The sequence below is a fragment of the Drosophila novamexicana genome, unplaced genomic scaffold (genome assembly GCF_003285875.2).
Source record: "Drosophila novamexicana strain 15010-1031.04,08,12 unplaced genomic scaffold, DnovRS2.1 tig00004554-arrow-pilon, whole genome shotgun sequence".
In the NCBI taxonomy this organism is placed as follows: Eukaryota; Metazoa; Arthropoda; class Insecta; order Diptera; family Drosophilidae; genus Drosophila; species Drosophila novamexicana.
This window is the reverse complement of record NW_020825051.1, coordinates 5318950-5341942: the sequence shown is the minus strand read 5'-3', so window position 1 is coordinate 5341942 and position 22993 is coordinate 5318950. Positions and strand designations below refer to the sequence as shown.

The 22993-nt window shown below is 42.6% G+C and overlaps 5 protein-coding genes across 6 annotated transcripts; 2 read left to right on the top strand and 3 right to left on the bottom strand.

The window, feature by feature from the left end:
• Window positions 1-424: 424 nt before the first annotated feature.
• LOC115769851 (peptidoglycan-recognition protein LD) lies at window positions 425-2210 on the top strand (the record flags this gene model as incomplete). Its single annotated transcript, XM_030714830.1, has 3 exons — window positions 425-716; window positions 1624-1802; window positions 1858-2210. Coding segments are annotated over 3 exons (813 nt in total), but the record flags the coding sequence as incomplete, so codon positions are not given.
• LOC115769850 (alpha-tocopherol transfer protein-like) lies at window positions 2205-8142 on the bottom strand. Of its 2 annotated transcripts, none has more exons than XM_030714828.1 (2): window positions 8066-8142; window positions 2205-3516 (listed from the first exon to the last, which is right to left on the bottom strand). In XM_030714828.1, exon 2 carries the CDS (start codon window positions 3442-3444, stop codon window positions 2461-2463), a length of 984 nt encoding a protein of 327 aa, XP_030570688.1. In that variant the 5' UTR covers window positions 3445-3516; window positions 8066-8142; the 3' UTR covers window positions 2205-2460. The 2 variants fall into 2 exon arrangements, with proteins under 2 accessions (XP_030570688.1, XP_030570687.1); XM_030714827.1 differs by lacking the exon at window positions 8066-8142 and adding an exon at window positions 5318-5433.
• Window positions 8143-8582: 440 nt separating this feature from the next.
• LOC115769685 (guanine nucleotide-binding protein G(f) subunit alpha) lies at window positions 8583-13038 on the bottom strand. The gene is made up of 5 exons (XM_030714605.1): window positions 12772-13038; window positions 10394-10600; window positions 10155-10323; window positions 9533-9630; window positions 8583-9465 (listed from the first exon to the last, which is right to left on the bottom strand). Exons 1-5 carry the CDS (start codon window positions 12780-12782, stop codon window positions 8757-8759), a joined length of 1194 nt encoding a protein of 397 aa, XP_030570465.1. The 5' UTR covers window positions 12783-13038; the 3' UTR covers window positions 8583-8756.
• A 4526-nt stretch (window positions 13039-17564) lies between these two features.
• On the bottom strand, window positions 17565-18881 carry LOC115769972 (coatomer subunit zeta-1). The gene is made up of 4 exons (XM_030715024.1): window positions 18763-18881; window positions 18331-18698; window positions 18173-18263; window positions 17565-17835 (listed from the first exon to the last, which is right to left on the bottom strand). Exons 1-4 carry the CDS (start codon window positions 18778-18780, stop codon window positions 17788-17790), a joined length of 525 nt encoding a protein of 174 aa, XP_030570884.1. The 5' UTR covers window positions 18781-18881; the 3' UTR covers window positions 17565-17787.
• Window positions 18882-19022: 141 nt separating this feature from the next.
• LOC115769971 (coiled-coil domain-containing protein 13) lies at window positions 19023-21419 on the top strand. Its single transcript, XM_030715023.1, has 2 exons — window positions 19023-21026; window positions 21082-21419. The coding sequence occupies exons 1-2, from the start codon at window positions 19174-19176 to the stop codon at window positions 21296-21298; spliced, it is 2070 nt and encodes a 689-aa protein (XP_030570883.1). The 5' UTR covers window positions 19023-19173; the 3' UTR covers window positions 21299-21419.
• The last annotated feature ends 1574 nt before the right edge of the window (window positions 21420-22993 follow it).

Here is a 22993-nt window from a genome sequence, read left to right as displayed (position 1 = left end):
CTTATGTATATGCAAAACAGCTGTAATGAGACGTCATGCGGGCTGCGGCTGCAGTCTGTGAGCTCAGTAGGCTTGGCGAAGCCATCGCAGCGGCTTTGTGCAATCCCGACCGCGATCAACCGACGAATTCCAGTGCGAACCAGCGCAAGTAAAGGCTGCGGCGGATGCTGCCCCGGCAGTTGTAGTTGTTGTTATTGTGTGCAGTGGAGTGGAGTGGAGTGCGGGATTACGCTTGAAAAGATGGAGATCACAGCGAATGTGGGTAGGTGATGGCCAAATGTAAACAGCCTTAAGTGGCTGCTGTGCCGCTTTGATAAGCTAGCCCGCCAAGTAGGAAGATCCGTACAGTTGACTCTGCAGCAGCTAATTGTGCCGCTTATCGTGCCACTTTTTATCACAAGTATTTGTTGCTTGTTAAATATTTTGCAATCGTGCAGTGCATGCGTCTGTGGGCGGCGACCTCAATACCAGCTGCATATCCACATCCTCGCGTGCCAGCAGCTACCTCAGCCTCGAGACTAGCGTGGAGCCCAACGAGCATACTCCGCTGCTGGCCGCCAGCGGCACCCCAACCCCCGATTCAGCCCGGACTAGTGCGACGACAGCTGTTGGCACAGCGATCTACACAAAAGAGTGCTTTAATTGGCGCATCATTGGACTGCTCTCGATGTTCATCAGCGCCATGGTGCTGGCCACATATTTGCTCTGGCGACAAAGTAAGTAATCCCACTGGAAGTGGGGCTGTGCATGGTCCCATTATGTGCGTTAGATCCGTTGATTCAATTTGTTTTGTGTCCGTAAATAAACATGAGTATTTATATGCTAATGTCTAGAATTGGCTGCGGTTTCCATGTAAATGAGTTTATGATGTGGTCAGCTTTAATTATTACGTCATAAAACATAATTATTATTAGCTTTAAAGGGTGTTTGAGGCTTGCCATTTATAGATTGTTGATATTTTGTATATGAGGCGTGAGGTTTCTTGTACCAGGGCTGCAAGCACAAAGTTGAGGGTTCGGCTCACGGTTCACGGTTCGAAACCAATTCCAATTGACTTTGTTCGAATTGTCGAATATTTTTATAATTTTAAGGAAACAATTCAATTTTTGATTTAAAATTGCCCGTTTCTACTGAAAATATTGCCGCACGTATATATTTTCAAATAGAAGCTGCGGGCTACATATTAGATTAATTCAATTTGTGTAGCCCTAGTTATTTATGCTTTAGAGTTAATCCTCCCTGTCAAGTGTTTTTCTAATTGGAATTAAATGGGAATTGCGGGCTCGAACTGGTTCGGTTCAACTCCAGCTTGCAGCTTTGGCGGTTTTTTTTTATCGTAACAAGTGGAAATATTATTTAGATATGTTTAACAAATGTTGTTAGTGCAAAGCAAAATTGCTTTTGAATAGCTTTTATACTCATATGTATCCTGGGATAATATCGCTACATTGGATTACTGAAGAACTGCTTTAAAAAGTATCTTTAGTGCAAATCCTAGCCTGTCTTTTCATTTGGCTTTTCCCGCCGCAAACGACATGCCAGCCGACTGGCTCTTCGCTCTGTTCTTTTTGGCATTAGTTTCCAGTCTAAGAATCACCCAGCAAAACTTTCATCTACCTACAGCATCAGCTCCGCCGGACAATGGCTACAAGCTGCATCTCGTCCGACATGATATATGGAGTGGGGCCCATTTGCATGGTCAGGCGCTGCTGGAGGCGGGCAAAGTCGTAAACGTTTTCATCACACACACGGCCAGCGAGGAGTGCAGCGAGAACTGTGCGAATCTGCTGCATAGCTTGCAGGTGAGTCACACAGCCACAAAGCATCAGATATAATTATCCAATAAATTCTGCGCAGCGCAAACGTTTGGGGGAGCTTCCGTTTAACTTTCTCATGGCTGGCGACTGTGAGACATACGAGGCGCGCGGCTGGCAGTACGCGAGCAGCTTCGAGTCGCTGCCCCAGGCCAGCTCCTTGGTATTGGCCTTTGTCGGGGACTTTAGCCAATGGCTGCCGAGTCTGTGCCAGCTGCAGATGGCCAAAGCGCTGCTCTGGGAGTCGCAGAGGCGCCTCAAGTTGCAGCCGAGCTATCAGCTGTATGCGCTGCGCAATGTGAGTCGCAGTGAACGGGATGCGGATGCACTGCTGCGTCAGCTGCAGCTCTGGCCGCTCTATGCCGGCCAGCGGCTAGTGAAGTAAAACTGAAGCTTCCAAGTTGTTCCTCTCGTTTTTTATTGTACTCCACAAAACAAATAGTTTACAAAAGAAGCGCAGGATTAATAAAGCGGGGTGCCACCGAAAAGCGAAGCGAGTGCCCGCTCCCAGCCCAGCGGAACAGTTGCTGCCAGCCGGGTAGATGAGCCAACAAAGCGTAGCGCTGCGTGTGCCATTACAAATTAAGGATAATGCCTAATGCTAAAGCTTAAATGTCTACAATGGACGCTGTGCATCGAATGCATCCTAGTCGAACTCCAGTTTCCGAAAACTGCCCTCGATGGACTCGATCTGTGAGACGAAATTGGTGCCCGTGCCGTTCTTCTCGGAATTGTAGCTACTGCGCCGCTGTATGCCCCGATCTGAGAGCAGCATGCTCTGATCCAGTGCCAGGACCAGATCCCGCTTGCCGGCCAGCTCCTGTTTCCAGAGCTCAATCATCTCACGCATGGGCATGATGCCGCCCATCTCTTGAGGCAGACAGTCGGCATCGACGGCCTTCATCAGCTCCTTCTCGCTGCCGTAGATGTTGAGACGGTTTTTCATCTTGGAGCTGACGCGATTCTTCACAAAGTCAATCAGCCATTTCAACGTGGAGGGCACATTGATCAGATGAATCTCCTTGTGACGCATGGGCAGCGATTGTTCGCCCCATTTGAAGACGCGCGCAAATTCCGTGGGATTCCAGTTGGTGACATGCGATGTGGTGACGCCCGCAAAGTCGCCCACATGACTCAGACCCGTGATTTGCGTCTCCTGATCCTCCATCAGGCACTCGTAGGTGAGAAAGTGAGCCTTCGCCTGGTCGCTGCTTGTGTGAAACTTTGGATTCAAACCTTTGGCATTGATGATCACCACCCGCCGGCCGTGCTTGTCCCGCTTCGGCACCGCGAATATGTAGCCCTGTTCGATGAGGTCGCTCAGTCGCGGCTCCAGAAAATCCAGCTTGGTGGCCATGTGCGGAAAGGTGCGTCTCACGTTCAGATACTTGAGCAGCGTCTGCTCAGCCATCGGCACGCTAAACTTTTTGGCGCGCAGAAAACGCAACAGGAACGTATCATCGCAGCGCACATTCTGCAGATCCTCGTTCTTCAGCACCCAGTTGCGCAGCTGCTCCAGACTCTGCTCCCGCGTGCACTTGTCCTCGCGCAGCTCCCGCTTGGCTATCTTCAGCAGCGATTCGGACAGCATCGAGACGTCGCTATCCTCCAGTACCTTGGTCTCCTTCATCGCTTAGCACTGTTCCCTCTCAGCTGCGGCTGCTGCTGCTGTTCAATGTGGCGTATGCGTAATATCAGCCGGCTGTTTGCAGAGAAGACAACAAGGAACATAAGTAAGCATATAATTAATTATACTGTCTCTTTCAATTTAATAATACATAAAAACATTATTGTTTACACGTGCGCTCGATCCACAAACTTTGGCGCCTAAATCTGTTTTTTACTAACGATCTTTTTGATTTATGTTTAATTAGTTTTTGACACCAATTAATGATTCCATCACGCACTCATTTTAATTGCTCCACTTTCGATATTCTGCCAAACAACGCGCCAGCTAATGAACTCTAAACAATGTTTAAACTCAAACAATGCAAGACCACAAAATTGGTTCAAGGCCTCGCCTCAAGGTTTCATTTGCAAATATTTGCTAATTATGCCTAAAACTAACAACAAAAAGAAATCAAAAGTAGAAACAATCGCAGCGTCTGATTCAGCGGATGTTTAAAGTATCTTTACACATGTAAATTATTTTCTTGCTGGACAATAAATTCAAATTAGATGGGCAAAAAAGCGAAAACAAAACCGCAAATTGGTTCAAGTTCAAAAAACTTAGACTGAAAGCGGGTCAAGCCAGCGATATACTTATATTTATATTTGTTTTTATAGCATCAAGTCGAGTCGTTGTCCCCGCCATAAGAAAGAGTTCAACTGTTTTGTCCAGCTTCAGCTTTATTGTAAGTCTTGCATAATTTGTTTTCCGGCTGCGGCATTTATAATTTAACATATGTATCTATAAAAAGCAAGACGGAGAGCTCTTCGTCTTAGCCTCAGCTACGCGTAGTCAACTCCTTCAGATACTTGGCTTTAGTACTCTAACATTGGGTATTATGATTTTGTTAAGCATTGTGTCCAATATAGGATGCACATCATATATATACTCTTGTCCAAAATCATGTGCGTCTGTCTGTCTATTTTGATTATATATTTTCCACAGTAAAAAAAAGTGTTAGATAGACTATATATATAACAAGGGCATTTAATCCTCGCCATGTTGTAGCTGCTTGTTTTTTCTTGTTTTACAACACTGAAAGATCGAGTTGTTCGCTTGTAAGCTTTATATTTGTTTACAAATCCATTGCTATGCAAATAAGGGTATTTAGTCTTCGGCGTGTCGAAAGTAGCTGCTGTTTTATTTTGTTGTTTAACAACCTAAAAACATCGAGTTATTCGCTTGTAAAGTTTATATCTGTTTGTTTGCTTTTCGATTTCGGTTCGTCATGATACACATATGCAAATCAATTGGTTCGCCTCGTTTATGTCCAATGCAAACTCCGTGCCATTTAATTGATTTGCGTCCATTTGTTGTGGCTTTCAAGAGGCGCAAGTGCATTTTCGGATATTCAACAAAAATTTGCATTTTCTTCGGGTTTTCTCTTAGCTGAAAATTCGAATTCGAAAATGTGATTAAGCAATGGCGCCTACAAATTCACCGTTTGCCTTTCTGCCGCCATCCAAATCCCCCCCTCCCGCCCTCACCTCGCACCGCGCACCGCGCACCGCGCACGTACCCAGCTGAGTGCCTGGCCACTGTTTGGGGTTTCAACATGTTTATTAGGCGCTTGGGGCTTGTCAAGTGGCTGTGCCTCTGAGTGTGGTTGCGTGGCTTTGTGTGCCGAGCTGGCCAGGCTAATAATGCAACAAAGACGCCAGACGAGACGTCAGCTGCAGTTTGCCAATTTCGAAAATATTACTTTTCAATTTGTTGCATTGCAATTTTGCAATATTTTTCACAAAAGTTGGTTAGCTCTTTTTAAAGCACAACATAATATAAAACATTTTTGCTGCTTGTGTTAAAAATGTACAACACACACACACACACTTACACAATCGAGCTGCAGGACTTTTATGCTTGCTTTTATCTATATAGTTAACCTATATACAAAATATGTATGTATATCCAGGCGTTGTGTGCCGCGTCGCGTACCGAGACAACTGAGCAGCGCGAGCTCTGAACAACGAATGGCGCAAAGCAACAAAAAGTGGCTTGAAAAAATGTTAAAGAAATTAACTGGATTATATAATGACCACACAGCGACTACACACTAAGAGCAGCAGCAGCAACGGCAGCAGCAGCAACGGCAGCAGCAGAGACGGCCCAAAACCGAATCCGAATGCAATCTGATCGGTTTCGGGCTGCTGCCGTTGTTTCTGCTGCTGTTGTTGCTGCTGCTGCGGCTGCTGCGGCTGCTGCTGCATGGAAGCGAACAAGTTTTCGGTTTTCGAAAACCGAAAGTGCGCTGTGCATAGGCGAACCTTTTCGCCAGGCTGTTAGCCTGCGCCAAGTCCAAGTCGACAGCCATCAAAGGCAGCGGCATAAACAGTTGCTGCTGCTGCTGTTGTTGTTGTTGTTGCTGTTATTGCTGCTGCTGTTATTGCTGCTGCTGCTGCTGTTGTTGCTGCTGCTGCTGTTGCTGTTGCTGTTGTTGTTGCTGTTGAGTAATCCCAGTCAGTTGGTCAGTCGGTGAGCTACTCGGTCGGCTGTTTAGTTTGCGCGTTGTCTTAAAATCGAGCTGTTTTTTGTTGTTGTTGCTTGTGTTTATTGTTTTTCAGCGTTTTTTTTTTGCCTTTTCATGCCTTTTTCACTTTGTTTATTTCACTGATCTCTGTCGAGCTGTGAACATTAATGATTAGGCTCATTGAAATCAAAGACGTCGAAACTCATTGCTCATGGCAAAAATTTGCATTTTCATGGCGCCCATTTTCAGTTGTTGCTGCCTCACAAACAGCAACAACAACAACAACAACAACAATAAACGCAACACCTTGCAGTCCAGTCCGAGCCTTGAAAATGCAATCACCCCCTGCCCCCGCCTCTGCGCCCGCCTCTGCTGCTGCTGCTGCTGCTGATAGATGTTGGAGCTCTAATGATCGTGTTGATGCACAAGTTGGTTGTTGTTTGAGATACGTCATCCGCTTGGAAACACGTTTGCTTTTGCTCTCCGATATTTTTGGACGATATTTGAAATTGGATTTTGTTGGCCTGTTGGTCTGTTGTTAACTGGGCGTTGAGGTCGTTTCTATTTTGAGAAATAAAAAGGGGGAAAAGCGTTGACTATTTGATTGTCGTCTAAGCTTTTGTTTCAGGGCCATTCGAAATGCGGTCCCCAGGCCAGCGCGTATTACCCAATATTGTTTATTTAGCATAGGGCGTAGGCAGGCAGCTCTGTAGAAATGGGTTTTCAAGAGCCCTTCAACGTTTATAGCCAAAGTCTAATCAAATTAACATTCACATTCGCTGGACGCACATTTTGTTACAGTGTAATATGATGTGTGTGTGTGTGTGTGTTAATTATTAGAAATATGATCGGTGATCTTTCAATGTCAATGCATGAACTTTGGTAATTATGAGTGAATTGAAAAATCATGCATTTCTTGAGATCACGAATGCGCCTAACAACTAGTTTGAGTTACGTCCAAACAAAAGCTCTGCTTGTATTCAGATAAAGGTTTTTATCTTTAGTTGATTTTCAGCAACATTTTGGCATTCCGAGTCTTCAGTTTGTTTGTTGTTTCCCCATTTTACAACAGCCTTCGACCTTCAAGGCAGGTTCGGACCAGCTGATCGACCTACTCAACGACTTATAAACATTTTTTTAAGCTTGTGTAATGTGCGCACTCATCATTGGCACGTTTTTTCTTTTTCTCTCTCTTGTTTTTTTGTTTTTGTTTAAATATGTATGTGTATATAGTTGACTTTATTCATATTTTCGCGCTCATAACGAGTTTACAACAGAAACTCCAACCAATTGCTCCACATGGCCATAAAGATGCCGCCGTCAAATGCGAACAATAATCATTTTTAATAAACACATTACATTCAGAAACTGTTACTCAAATTGTAAGAGGGCCAACTCGGAGATAGACAATAACAATTCGCAACGACTTCAATAAGCCGTAAACTTCGTTTGGGTTTCGCTTGCGGGTAAACCTTTTTTCGAAATCCCATCACATGGTTATAGATGCTTTTTTTTAACTGTCGTGATTTCGGTCTTAACAATAATTAACGGCAAAGAAATTCAGCTTAATTATGTGCCCAAAATGGGCTTCTTCATAGTTATTGAAGCTTACATTTTTTTTCCTCTAATTTATTTCGGCTTCTAGCTATACACGTGCCTACAAATGGCAGTTATGAAGCCAAGTTGAAATTGCTAAAAAAAAAAAATCCCCAAGCCCTTGAGACGACAAATTTGGTCAAAACATTTTGCATAGGTTTTTGAGCATGTTCAATCTAAGAATATAATTTATCTTCTTTGGGAAATAGATGTTGGCGTCTATCAGCATAGCAACAACAACATGTCTAACACAATATTTAATTTATCTATTTACTTAAGACGCAAAATGTTCACACAATATAGTTAGTGCAGTGTACACTGTCAAACATAACATATTTGGTTTAGCTGTTGACATTAGCACTTGCCACTGCGCTGTTTGAGTGTTTTATTGTTGAAATTCAACAACGGTCGTTATAATTGCACAAGCACTTGAGTTTGTGCTGCAGCTGGGTTAATTTATATTTTCTTTGTTAAACCTGCAAGACTGTAATTAACTTGTTCGCCAAAGTTAAAACTTACCTAATTGATTTTGATTTGGCTGCCACCAAGCGTTGGTTCGGCAAAAGAGTGAAGGCAAAAACCGCGTAACCACTTTAAAACGTCCGCACTACACAAAGGTTCGACACAGAATCGAACAAAAGCGAACAAATTGCCGACATAAAGTACAACAAACCAGGTTTGTAAACGCTCGCGTGGTCAGAGTCAGAGTTGTCTGCTTTATGTCTATAACAGATCAAGAAAGCATAAATAAAATATAACGGTCATTTTATCATGAAAAAAAGCCATTGCTATGGTCTTTTGTTTTCAAAAGTGCCATTTGCGATTAATAGCCCGCAATGCTTCAATTCAAAATGGCGCCACATCTAGCGATAATAATCGAAACCAATAGTCGTGTTTCGGACTATCGAACTTACGACTATCGATGTGAGGCTCGTGCCCTTAACAGGTGCTGCAAAGCACGCAAATGTGCATTTTACAGCACTGACATTTCAAACAATAAACGGTAGACTAGTTTTTGTTTTGTCTGAGTTAATGGGTTTTTTCTGTATTTGCTTACAATATAATTTGTACAATATAAGTACGATTAGGCTGCTTTGTGTGCATTTAATTATGAACTATAGTTTTAGAATTAATTTCGCTTATGGTATAATTTATAGCATACAAAATCACAGTTGGTAAAGGAAACTCTTTACTGAGAATTATTGCTCCCCTAGAAGAGTGATGAGCTGGCCACGTTGATGTTTTCGGACAAAATCATTTGCTGTACATCGCTGAAAACATCGCGAATGCAACGAGTATCCGTGGCCACGGTGAAATGGTAATAGCACTCCCTTTCCGAGAAGCTAAAGTCGCACTGATTGCGCGAATTGCGCTTGAACTGTTCCTGGGTTATATCGATCATTTTCTGTTTGATGAACATCTTCGTCCAGTCGCACTCATCGAAGCAGCTTTGCTGCTGCTGCGGCCGCTTGCTGAACTCCTCGAAGTCCGGAAAATAGTCGACTATGTGCTTGCCGGCGCGTATTTTGCGCTCCATAATATCATACTTGTTGAGGAAGACAATCAGGCCGGCGGAGGCGAGGAAACGATTCTGCCAAACGGCGCGAAACAGATTAAGTGCCTCCTGCAGGCGATTCTGATTGGGATCCTCCCGCAGATTCTGATCGAATTCGCTGCACGATATGAGAAACAGCACGGCCTGAATGCCCTCAAACACTTGTATCCACTTGTTGCGCTCATCCCGCTGACCGCCCACATCGTACATGCGAAACTCCTGCTCACCGCCGCCCAGGCTCTTGGGTATGGGCACACGGAATGTGATTTTCGAGATGCCCGTGGTTACCTTTCTGCTGTGCAGTATATCCTCAGTGCTGGGTATATAGTCGCCCCCACAAATTCTCGCAAAGTTATCAAGAAAACTAAAGCAAAAGAAAATTGGAAATGTTATTGTTAGGTTCCATCTGAATATCAGCTGGAGGAGCTTACTATTTGGCGCTGTCCAGCAGCGGGAATTCATTCGAGCGATCGTAGCAGGCGCGTATGCCAACATCATTCCAGAGGGTCATAACATGGTCGCAATACTCCTGCAAAAAGATAATACACAGTCAGATTATGTTCCAATTGTGAGTCATTAGTTCTTAGAGTGAGAAAGGGAGAAACCCCAAAACGGGCCAGCATTTATCTTATCGTTGCGACCGGGCACAGGGCCAATATAATGATTGACCGGCTGCCCGAAAATGACTAAGACGTTGCCGCAACAGATCTTGGCCCAGGAAGTGCACGACAAAAACAAAAAAAAAACACACTTGTCGGAAAGTTTTTTAGACAACCTATTAAGTTAATGACAATGCAATCAATCAAATCGCGCTGGCAGATAACAAAAAGCGATCGCTGCATGTTCAGGAAAATAATGCCCCATAGAGATATCTCCGGTGGAGCAGCATGTTGTGATTTGTGCTCGTGAAACGTGACGCAAGTCGCTTTTTGTCGATTGTCCGGCTCAAAATGTTTAAAATGCGCGACAGCATTTGAAGTGTGTTGCGTAGGATAAGATACCGGGGCAGAGCCAGTATCTGCTGGCGGGATTACTTGACGGCCTGTCACTCACCTCCGTAAAGTACTCGGGCGCCTCGGCTGGCAGGGACAGGATGTAGTTGGCGCTGCGCTCGCTCGTGTTGCTGCCAAAGGACAGGCCCAAGGGCTCCATTTGCAGCACCAGCTGTATGATGGAATCGTGGATGTTCTGATAGATTTCGGGTATCTTTTCGCGGCGTTCACTAAAAGGAAAGGAAAGGTACTCTATAGAGACGATTCTCAGATAGCTGGCCAGAGTTCAGGTGCACTTACTCGTCGGTGAATCCGTTTATGTGAAGTATGCGCATCTGTTTGATGATGGTCGTCTTGCCGGATTCGGCGGTTCCCAGCAGCAGGATCTTGACGGTGGTGTCCTTGAAATTCGACTGCATATCCTTGATCATGTGATGCTGATGATTCAGCTCCTCGCGCTGATTCTGCCTCGCCGATTGCTTTGGATTGCGCAAACAGCGCAAAAGTCTGCAATGCAAACAAATGGAAATATTTGCTTAGACCTTTTGTTATGACTTCCAAGGAAAGGCCGACAACAAGGCCCAACGTTCTATATATAGAAATGGGCAAATATTTGCTAACTCGATACGCTTGCTAAATTAAAGAGCACACATTTATTTAGCTCTGATGTATGTTTAATTAAAAGCACACACACACACACACACACACAACTCCAATAGATACCGAATACGCAATAGATAAAGCCAAACAGTGCACAGTCATAAGCCCGAAAGGTTGTCTGGTTGGCAATTCTTCTCGAGCTACACAACCTTAATTAGGAGCAACTATTTGCGCTGCTAATTGGGCACAAGATCGGGCGCGTGTCTCGTCCGATAGCTGACAACCAGACGCAATTTTTGGTAATTGAATGTGTGCCAAAGTCTGACAACTAATTGAGCTTGCACTTTGCACTCGACAAGACCCAAGGTGTTTATCGACTTTGCGAGCAAATCATTCAGAGCATGCATCGAATGGAGCGGCAAAGGGGTTCCAGAATTTATGGCACCAATTTCAATTGGCGTTTGCCAAAAAAAAGTAGTCGTAAAAAGAAATCGTGTGACTTGCCAATCGCTGGCCTTCGCACGCCCACTGGCCCCGCCCCAAAGAGGGCTGTTATCAGACGTCGGGCGCCCCGAGCACTCCAGTTAGGCCGCACAAAAACTTATCAGGCAATTGGAATCTTTAATTGCCGGCGCTCTAAATAATGCTGATATTGGATGAAAGTTCTCTGCGCGGGGCATGTCTATCTTGGCAAGTCTGTCTGTCAATATCTATGTTTATTATTTAAGTTTAACCATAACCTATCCCCGATTCATTCAGTGGAAACGTATTCTTATTTATGGGCCATGCTAAATGTAATTTCCTCTGACTCAGCCCACAAATTAGAATTTTTTTTGGCTATCTTTACAGCCTGGAATGCGTTATTTGATTTTAAGTGGCCTTATAAATGGTCATATGCCCAGCGTTTACGACAATATTTACAAAACCCAATCAAATACCGTCCACTGACCTCCATTTCGATTCCAATTGGAGCCTAGCAACAGCTTTGTTATTGTCTTAGCTAAGTGGCTATCAGTGTCAGTTATATTTACAGACTTCCTTTAACTGACCAATCGGCCTCTAATCTAAAAACCCATAAAACTGTACACTTTATTTAATTATATTCACGTGCTCAAAGTTCTAAATAGGATATTAAAATACTAACAATTGGGGAAAATACCAACAGCAAGGAATTGCATCAAGTTCTAATTGGGATATTAAAATACCAACAATTGGGGAAAATACCAACAGCAAGGAATTGCATCAAGTTCTAAATAGGATATTAAAATACCAACAATTGGGGAAAATACCAACAGCAAGGAATTGCATCCTGTTCTAATTGGGATATTAAAATACCAACAATTGGGGAAAATACCAACAGCAAGGAATTGCATCAAGTTCTAAATAGGATATTAAAATACCAACAATTGGGGAAAATACCAACAGCAAGGAATTGCATCCTGTTCTAATTGGGATATTAAAATACCAACAATTGGGGAAAATACCAACAGCATGGAATTGCATCAAGTTCTAATTGGGATATTAAAATACCAACAAGAATGACTTAAAATCTAAAGACAAATGAAACCTAATTTGAGGAAATTTAAAAATTGGATGGGTTTTCGTTATGAGTAGAAACATTATACATATTATATATATTATATGAAGTCAAGGTTTTTTTTTGGCATAAAGTCTAGATATTAACTTTAAGTTTGTGACGTGTTATTCGGGGAAAACCAGATTCACAACGAAACCAGTTTCACGAACCGAATTGTGAACCGTGAACGGAACCAATGAAAAACATTTTATGCAGCCCTCGCAATTAAAGAGTTTTAGTCAGCCTATTTGAAAGGTTGCTTCAGAGTTTCATCATCAAAATAAATGTTGTAATATGAACCACAAACACCATAATGATATGAACTATGTATATATACATATATATGTTAACTGATATGCCTTTGGCTAATTTGACTTATCATGCTGATAAATACTTGGCTAAAATACTTTAGTTCCAACGAAAATCATCGTTCGTTTTCAATGGGATTCGGAATAAAGGTAAATCAACTTAATCGGATAATCAAAATCGCACGTTTCCTCACCTTAGTTTCATGTTGATTAAGGTTGTATCAATTGTTATTGCTTTTAAGTATCTTCTGATGATAGTAATAATTATATGTTGTTTTTGTAGCACAGTGCACTTTGAATACTTTGAATTCCTCACAGCTTGTTTACAGTTTATGTTTATGACAGAGCTGGCCTTTGTTTTGATAGCACTCGACGTATGCTCTTCAAATATCTGTCCATTTGTCTTTTTCACTTTTATTTCACTTTCTGTCAGCGAGTCTCGAGTTCCGCTCGACACGTCTAACGTTCCTTTGTAGTATCACAGCACTGAAACGCCCAGCGAACCGTCCCTTTTCTTAAATACCCAGCCGAACCGAACCGCACTGAGCCGAGCCGGAGAACGAGAACGAGAACGGGCGCTCGTTCGCCCGTAATCATGGCAGCCGGAATCGTTTGTTAATTGCTTGTACGGCTGTACAAAATAAGAATGTACAATATCTATGATAAGATAGCCGGGCAATATATTGGCCACGATCAGGGGGGGGGGGGGGGGGGGGGGCGAGACAAGCGCCCAGTTGAGCGGCTTTGTCGATAGTGCGAGAATAAGGGCAAGCAATAGAGAGCAGGAGAAAGAGAGTGCGAGAGGGAGAGGGAGAGGAGGGAGAGAGTTAGAGAAGGAGGAGTATGGAGTGTTCGGCTAGTTACAATCACGCCTGCCCCTTGTGGGGCCAAATTGGCACTTCATTTACTCAATGATGCACTAGAACTTTTTAATTGGACAATTTGAGTCCAGTACGGTTTTGTATATATCGTACGGAATATATTATAATGCTCTTTAAAAGACTGATTGATAAATATATAAAAATAATGTAAGTCTTTCGATTTTCCTTAAACTTTATATAGAAATAGTTGTACTTCGCAAATAGTACCATTTACCTAAAATTTCTAATACTATAAGTCGACTTTCTTCTGTTAAAATTCGCAACATGTTCGCCACATTGCTGTCATCTGTTACTTAAGAGAATCAGAATACCGTTAGCTGACTTTCTTCTGTTAAAATTCGCAACTTGTGCGCTACAAATTTAGCCACATTGCTGTCAGCTGCGATGTTGACATTTTCGAGTACTGGCGTTCAAATTTGAAGAAGCGCCCGCCCAGCCCAGACCCACTCTCTCTCTCTCTGGCCCAGTAACCACTCACAATGCCGGCCACTTGCCAGTGGAATTCTACCTTCTGGCTTACGTGTCACATATATGCAGATGTACTCGAAGCGGTGCAGTGGGATTACGCGAATTACTCACGGAACTGCGACGCGCCGGCTGACGGACTGACAAACTGATGGACTGTTGTCTGATAGGCAGAGTCTAGTGTTTACATTTCGGCTCTACTGTGATTATATATGGCTTGTAACCAGCTTTAATAGTGGGTACACAACAACAACAACAGCAACAAGTGGTGCCAAAAACTAAACACTTCAGAGTGCAAGTAATTAAAATACCAGCCCCTAAAGCTATTACCCGTGCTCATGCCCATGCTCATGACCATGCTGATGCCCATGCCATCAGCCGATCTGTTGCCATGCATCCAAGCGCTGGCTGGGCTTAGGCAGCTCCATAAAACGTGCTGGTTTATGGGAACTGTTGCCAGCCAGGTGCTTGGTTCAGGCGCGGCTAAATGGCGAATGTCAATGGCAATGCCATCAAAAGCAGCCAGTCTGATCTTTTTGTTTATGTTCTTGAGGCAACAAATCAATGAACTCAGCTCGAGTGGATCGTTTCGTTGCGTTTGTTGGGAGAGGGGCGGTTGGGGGGTTTCATGTCATGGGGGCAAGGTCGCAGGCACTTCAATGATTGCCCGGCGAAATGCTGGCCGTGATTGGGTTTGCTGTCAACATACTAATTGGTATATTGCTTTATTTGTTTATTTGCCTTGCGTCTGGGATTGAAATCTGTAATGTATTTCGGCTCGGGGCTGGGCAAAACTCGCAATTATTTTATCTATTTGCGGAAATTTTCCCTCAAATCGTAAAGCCTTTATGGCGACGCACGATACCCAAACGTGCCCAGTCATGGATGCGGTTTCCATTCGAATGTCTCAGCGCACCAAAAGAAACAGGAAAATATGTCTTCGACACGCCGCAATTTGAATACCCTTACAGACAATCGTCTATCAGCAGAGTTGAGAATCATTTTCAATGGTTTTTGGCTTGAAGCCATTTCCTGCTCCTGGATTCGGCTCATGAAGCTAAATTTAAGCTTTTTCTTGTCATAGATTTATTAACTTTTAATTAAATAAATCAGTTTCTAAGTTACAATTGCCTGTTGTACTGAAAATATTGCAAGTCGTAGATATTTTCATATGCAAGTTTCAGGCTAGATTCTATTTATTCCCAAAAATTGGCATTTACTGCAATTTTTGGTTTTTTATCATTTATTATTATATATACCTTATAAACATACATATACACATATTTTTTATAGATTCGGAAGAGTCTTCTCCAAAGCGTTACACATTTCGTGCGAAATTGAAGGTACCCTTAGTTAGGGTACACAAACCAATAAAGCAATTTGAACTTGTACCTCCTGCTGCTTATCGTTAAATTGAAAAATTTCGCAATAATTTAACTAATTGTTAACAAGAGCAGGTTAGCTGTCATATTGAGTGATAATTGCTTGGAAATGCTTGGAATGCTTGGAATGCCAACTATTTGTCTGAATGCCAATTCCCAAAAAAAAAGTAAAATAATAATAAATACAAACCCGAAAAACAAGTCGCCATTCATTTCCCAGTATCAGTCGTTTGCACTCGACAATCGGTATGCCAGATCAGCTCGAGGATTCCAATTCTCTCGAAAACTCACTCAAAAACACAACGCGACGCGACAATTGAAAAGACGACTTTGCCGTGCTCAGCTCCAAATGGCAATTGTTTAGCCCCCCAAAAAAAAACTGTCGGATCATGCGAGCATGTTTTTATGTTATATAAATCAGATTTGAGGCGTGGCCATAAATTTGTGCGATTCGGATCTTGGGAGGGGGGTCGCAGCGGGAGGCGGCCATGGCGCTAATCGCTAATCGCTGTGATAAAGCTCTATGCATTCCGTCATGCAGGAACTCTTGAGAAGTCAATGGTTTAGTACATACGTACATGTATAAAAGTCAATGGCTTAGTATGTGTACTAATATAAAAACATATACTATCCATATCTGCAATTCCTTGCCAAAATTCGTTGACAAGCCAACTCTTGAGAGGCTATTGAATTTTAAATAAGCATGTATCCCGTGCATGCCAAGGCCTTATAAACTCAATGACGAATCGATCAAAGGCTTTTGTTTGGTCATATTCCTCACATACTTATATGTTAGTTAGGGTATCAGTAGCAATAACATAAGCAGATTATGTTAATTATGCTAATTCTCTTCTACATATGCAATTTAATGCCATAAGCACACACATACAAACACATGTAAGAAGCCTCGCTCTCTTTCGAACTCAATTACAGAGATCAGTCCCTTTAATCTTGAGTTATGTTAAGAATTCAGTTCTGCTTACAGAGTTCGAAAGAGAGCGAGACTTCGTACATGTGTGTGTGCTGTTTGCATGTGTAGAAGAGAGTTAGCATAATCTTAACATAATGAGCATCATCATCGCTCAGTGATTTGTCTAAACTTCATGAAATCCTCATAACATGCTTAAAAGATCAAAAAACGCTGCTGATCTAAAAGCTTTCAAAGAAAAGCCAAAAATCGCGAAAACCTAACCTAACATAACCGTCATGTGTACCGTTAAGCTGTAATTAAATTGTGTGCTTAAGATAGTGGAGGGAGATACTCTTTTTTAGCTGGAATTGCAATTGGCGAGCCCCTCGGATCACAGCTAAGAAAAGTCACGTAATCAGCAGGTTACGCGGCTTCTAAATTGGTATATGACCATGGGAAACGTGATCTAAACGATCCATAAAATGTGACAGCTGCCCAAATGGAACGTCTCACGGCATATCCATATCAGCCTGCAGCCGCATGTACCTGATAAGGCTCCAATCAGTCTCTCTCTCTAATTCGACAAACAGGGCGCAAACAACTCGTTGATTATCTATCATACAGCAGTGGGAACTCCGCTCGTGGAGTGGGGGTAAATCGGAATTTTTGCAATGTTGACAAGCATTTGATTAAAGAGTTGCTAACACGAATGTGGTTCATGTGTGGTTCCCGATGATGATGATGATGATGATGATGATGATGTATCGAGCTGGTATCGCATGATAACAATATCCAACGATTTTAACAACAATTGAATCATCCGGACCGCAGGCTTGTCTTCCTCTAGATGTTTCCCAAGACTCCAAATACAATTCTGCGCAGTACAGTGGCGAGCTTTGGCTGGTTTGATAAGTCTAAAGTGCCTTAGGCCATCATAAACTGCAAGTATTGTGCCATAACGAAATCCCCTAAGCCATGAGAATCAATAAACGGATTGGCAGTCGAAAACCTTGGGTTAGCTGACCATATCTACAATCCATTTATTTGATTTTGTTGGCCATCTTACCAGGGTGCAATTGGTAAGGCGCCATTTAAAAGACAAAACCTTTTCTACTGCGTCTAAAATTAGTGAAGTCGACTCTATAAGCCCCCTCTATAAAGATGTTGAGATTATAGCCACTAATCGCATTATAATGAACTGCTCGCAAGGCATTTGCTGCGATCAAGTGCTTCAGCTTTTGGTACAGACTTTACTGCCAATACTCAAAATATTTAATGACTGTTTACTTCAAACCGATCGCTCATATACTTATATATATATATATACGTCTACTACAACACATAGAAAACTTTATTGTAAATTACCATTTTACAGCTTATTTGTAGTCTTTTAAAGAGCTTGAATATTGTACATTGGCATACAGCAAACTTTCTATGAAACAAACGGCATTGTTTCTATAGTTAAATATATATGTATATTATGTATATTACACTCTAAGCGAATTTAATAGAAAAAAATCGAATGCATTGCGACAGGTGTTACTGATTCTGGCTTCCTTTGCGGCCCCGACCTCATTTCAGTATGGACCACTTGAGCTGCTCGCGCGCCGATTGCAGAACCTGAAATCAGAAACATGATCAAACAACAATTAACTAATGCATTGGTAAATGATAAAGAAAAAGAAAAGAAAATGCATATTGCCAATGTGCAAATAATAATACGCCGGACAATCTTTATTTGATCGTTCAAAGAGCAACCGATTAGCGTCGAGTTAGTTTCAAATCAAATTCATAACATAATAATAATATGTGCTACATAGATAAATACATATTGTACTATATACAAAAAATGATTGTGCTTGATTGTGCGTTTGATATGTCTACATTTGTTCATGGTCGGGTTAAGAAACAGACTGTGATAGAACTACCAAAATAGACCATTTAGTGTGTTAGTTACCTGAGCAACGGTCTGTTCGGCAATGGGTATATCCTCGTTGCGCAGGTCGACACGTTTCACCACAGATGAGGGATCCGCGTCCAGAATGATGCTGCAATACGTGTAATTCGCATTAGTTGAACTTGCTTAAATTTTTCGTAAGCATGCCGGACACTTACCCGCCGTCGCAAATCTCATCAAAGGCCAGCATGATGATCTCCAGATTCTCCAGAACCAGGCGCTTCTCCACGTTCTTCTTGAGAATGAGGCTTATGGAGTCGTACAAACAGTTGAGCACCGACAGCAGTATCAGCTCGTTCTCGTACGCATTGCCCATCACGTAGAAAAATAAGTCCACGTTGCTTTTGTAAACACACGTCAGCCCGTCGAGCATGATGATTTCAGTGTTGGAACGGTGCGTCTTGTTAAACAAATTTTTCTCGAACGCCTTCTGCTCCTTCAACGTGGACAATATGTTTTTGTCGTAGTATTTGGCCAGTATCCGGTTGCCGTCGTTGTCCATGATACACATGCCCTTAATAATGTCCTGCAAAGTGCAAGCATGTTATTTACCGATGCAATTCATAATAAACATTGCAATTGATAAAAACCATCATAAATCCGTCCATTTTGTTGCCAGCAAAACACAATTATCACGGTTGTCCCAAATTACCCAACACTGGGTTCTTAAGCGGCAGCTGTGGTGGCATTCGATAGGAACAGCACCGACACAGCTGATATGCCGAGTTATCGATAATGATGGTTGTTGAACTGTTAAGCTGCTGTTAGCTTAAATTTGTTATCGGTTTTGACAGCTTAAACTGTTTTTCAAATAACAGTAACGCTTGTTTGCTTTTCCTAAAACGTTAAATGCTATAATAGAAGTATAAAAAAATTATAGAACATATTCATAACGTACTAAATTGTGAAATTAAAACACGCACACACCGACACATTTGCGCGCTTGCAAACGAAATTTATCACCTTTACTGAATTATATATTTTGTTGATAACTTGATGTAATGGATATTTTGCCAGAAGACGGCTCGGAGCAAGACGTTAAAGATGTTAAAGAAGGAAAAGAGCTCAAAGTTAAGGAGATCAAGGAAGTCAAAGAGGACAATGAGGTCAGCGAGGCTCGAAAACCGGCTCGACGCAAGCACGAACATGACAAAGCGGAAATGCATGTGGTTGTCGGAACGGCAGCCGTGAGGCCCAAACCGGTCAAAGTCGAGGGCAAGAAGCTGCGCAAGAAACTGCTTGAGTTTGAACAGGAGAACCAAACGCTGGCCAAGGCCATAACTGACAAAAACCAGGAAATTTCCGCGCTCAAGCGCTCCGTGGACTCGCTAAACGAAGTGCTCAATTCGGTGCCAATCGACGAGCTGCGCTGCAATTCCTCCATAGCCGGCTCCAAGATACTGGAGCTGAGCAAAAAGAATCGCCAGATGCGCGCCGAGCTGGAGCAGCTAAAGAATCGCGTCAGCAAAAAGGATGTGCTGATCGAGAAGCTGGAAAAGGAACTAAAAATCAACGAGGAGAAGCTGTCGATGAACGGCGAACTGCTCAAAAAGGGCAACGCCTCCGACGAGCTGCACGCCAAGATCAACAGCATGCAGCAGAAGCTCTTCGAGACGCGCAACAAGAATACCGAGCTGCAAAACCAGCTCAAGCTGGCGCACAAGTGTCTGCAGCACGAGGTCGGCGAGGCCGTGAATATCAATATCTTGGCCAACAATCTGAACCAGGCCAATTGGCGGGGACGCGCCCAGCAAATCCTGTCGCTGCAGCAGAAGCTGCAGGAGCTCAAGGCGCGCCTGGACACCTATGAGAATGGCTACTCCGATCGGGCCGACTATATGCCCATACCGCTCGGCTCTGAGCTGGACCTGGGCAGCACCAGCAACAGCATCAAATTGACGCCACGCAGTGTCAAGCTAATGAATTCACCGGGCAGGCACAGTTCCTCCGTCAGCCTGGGTGCCGGGGATGGTGGTGGCGCCACCTTTGACCGCTTTACGCCGGGCGTGCGCAAGAGCGAGATCTTGCACAGGGCCAAGGTTGAGACGCTGGAGAAGGAAATCACCGCGCTGCAGACACAGCTGGATGAGCAGCGCAATCGCACCCTGGCGCTCAAGGTGCGCAACAAGACACTCAACGATGAGATGCTCAAGTACAAGATGCGCTCCACCGAACTGGAGGAGCAGTCCGACTGCAGCGGCCTGAATGTGTCCACCATGAACGAGAAGCTGAACCGTCAGCGGAATCAATACGAGAGCCGATTGGAGGATCTGCGCAATGATGTCATACGTATTACCGAGGACCGCGATATTGCCAAGCGCCAGATGGAGGAGCTGAGTGGCATGAATCTGGAGCTTGAGACCGAGCTAAAGCAGAAGGATTGCTGCCTGCAGGGCCTGCAGGATGTGATCAAGAAGCTGGAGACGGATTTGCGTGCGTTAACTGGCGGATTTCTGTTCTCCTGTCGCGAGTTCCGTAAGGAAGAATTTGTGGGCATACTGGATGCCTTGGAGGTGGAGAAGAATCAAATGATGCTATTGAACAAAACCCTGGACGAGCGACTAGAGGCGGAGCGTGTCAAGAACGACGCATCCGCAGATCAAATTGCCAAGCAGAAGACACGCATCTCGCGCATGGAGGCCAAGATACGTGAGCTGGAGAAGGAGCTGGATGTGCAGGCAGATCGCAAGAAGCGCAGCCAGCGCATAACCGAGTACGCCAATGCACTGGGACGCACTCCACTGACCGGGTCCATCAGTTCGTTTAGCTTTGACAACCAGTCGCAGTGCCAATCGGTCACCTCGCTCAACTCCTTGCTTGGCGCCGAGCCCAAGATCGAGGACATGAAGAACCAGTAAGTGGCAACAGTTTACCCCCCAAGTAACCGCTAATATCCACCTGCCACACAGATTGGAGCTGGCCAATGAGAAGATCGCCATGCTCACCGAGAAACTGGAGTACATTAGCGCCGAGAAGCGCGCCGACGCCAAGTTCTTTGAGGAGACCATGCTCAACTCCAAGAACATCATACTGGACACCATACTCGGCTCGCGCGATGCTGGCCGCAACCAAGCAGATCCCAAATCGGAGTCAATCGGCGAGTTGCCCGTCAATGACGGTGTCTGATTACAACGAACAATGTTTTATGTCTGTTTTGTTACCCAGTTTTATTATATATCCATGTGACGGAAATCAAATCAAATGATTTGTTGCCTATGGAATTAAATTTGAACAAAAAAAATGTAATCCCTTTTTTCTTTTTCTAGAACTCAGCCGGGCAAAGACGCCCACAACTCACTAGAGATTAGGATGGCTACGCAAACTCTTGACAGGATTCTTCTTTGAAGGCAGGAGCTAAGGAGCTAGAGTGTACGATTATGTCCCCCATGGCTTCAGCCTGTGCCCAAATAAAAACAAATTCTAGTTTTATGTAATTTTGCATTTTATTTGTAACACATTGAAAACGAAGCCTTTGACGCTGCTTCACTCGATTTTTATTTAGTTAATATAATTGTTTAATATTTAGGCATATTTCATAGTACAATTGCATGTGGCTGTGTGAATATTCATATTTATTTTATGATTATTAATTATTGCAGACTTGCATGTGTGTGTGTGTGTGTGTAATACCATATCTTGGCTATAAACTATGCGTTTGTAAATTATGACAACAATTACAACGTCTCGTCCAGCTGCTGCTCCATAAACTCCCATCACATATATTTATTATTCATATCGTATATAGTATATATTGTGTGTATATATATAATATAATGAACAAATTGTGTATCAATCGGTTTTATAGGCTTGCTTGAAATTCGTTTCGATTTCTTGTTAGTCATAGTATATTAATTATCTCTCTATATGTAGTCTAGGCATTTATTATATTATGCGATAAGCCTAGTAAATGGTTTATCTAAAAAACACGTTTAGCAAATTAAAGGCACTTCAAGGATTTTGTTAAACGAAACAATTTCAAATACCCTAGAGTTATAGAAACAAAAACAATTGCAAGTGCTTATATTATTATTATTAATATACTTCAATTATAGGCAAAGGAGCAAAAAAAAAAAATAATAAACAAGTTGGTCAAAAATGTTGCAATTAATTAGTTAATTGCAACTATTTGCCAACCTGTGTGTTTAGGCAACGAGAATAATTCTTGTTCCTGGATTTAGATTTCTATATAAATTGACAAAATTGTAGGGATGCATCCAACTTTGATCTAAACGCGGCAAGCTTTTAAAAAGCACAAGTTTAGCTTAGGCTGGCTGCCCTATATAATATATATATATATATATAGCTGCCGATCTGAACATTATACTAACTAGGCTGCACTAATAATTCACTGTAATCGTGTATCAAGTATATTTGTTAGTAATATATTTCGTTATGCCTTACAAATACTAGACTCTAATTCCATTAGAAGCTATTGCTAGTTCTGTGACAATTGAATTTGTGGTAACCGGAATCGGTTAGCTGGCATATTTTTAATTAATTTGATTAACATGTATTGTATATAGTTCAATAAATATTTTGTTAATTTTTCCACTTGTAGATAAATGCAGAATTTTGGCTGGGTTAGCTTTTGGTCGCTTAATTGGAAAATCTATTTGTTTTTCATTCAGAGTTCATGTAAAATTACAAAATCTTGTTGCTATCAATTTGTTGTTGTTGTTTTTGTTGTTGTTGTTGTCGTGGCTTGTTTATTATTATTATTATTATCATTGTTGTTGTATTATTGTATATGGTATATATTGGGAATATTCTTATAAATGGCTTATGGTTCTTGCTTCATGTTCCGATTTCACATTATTCTCT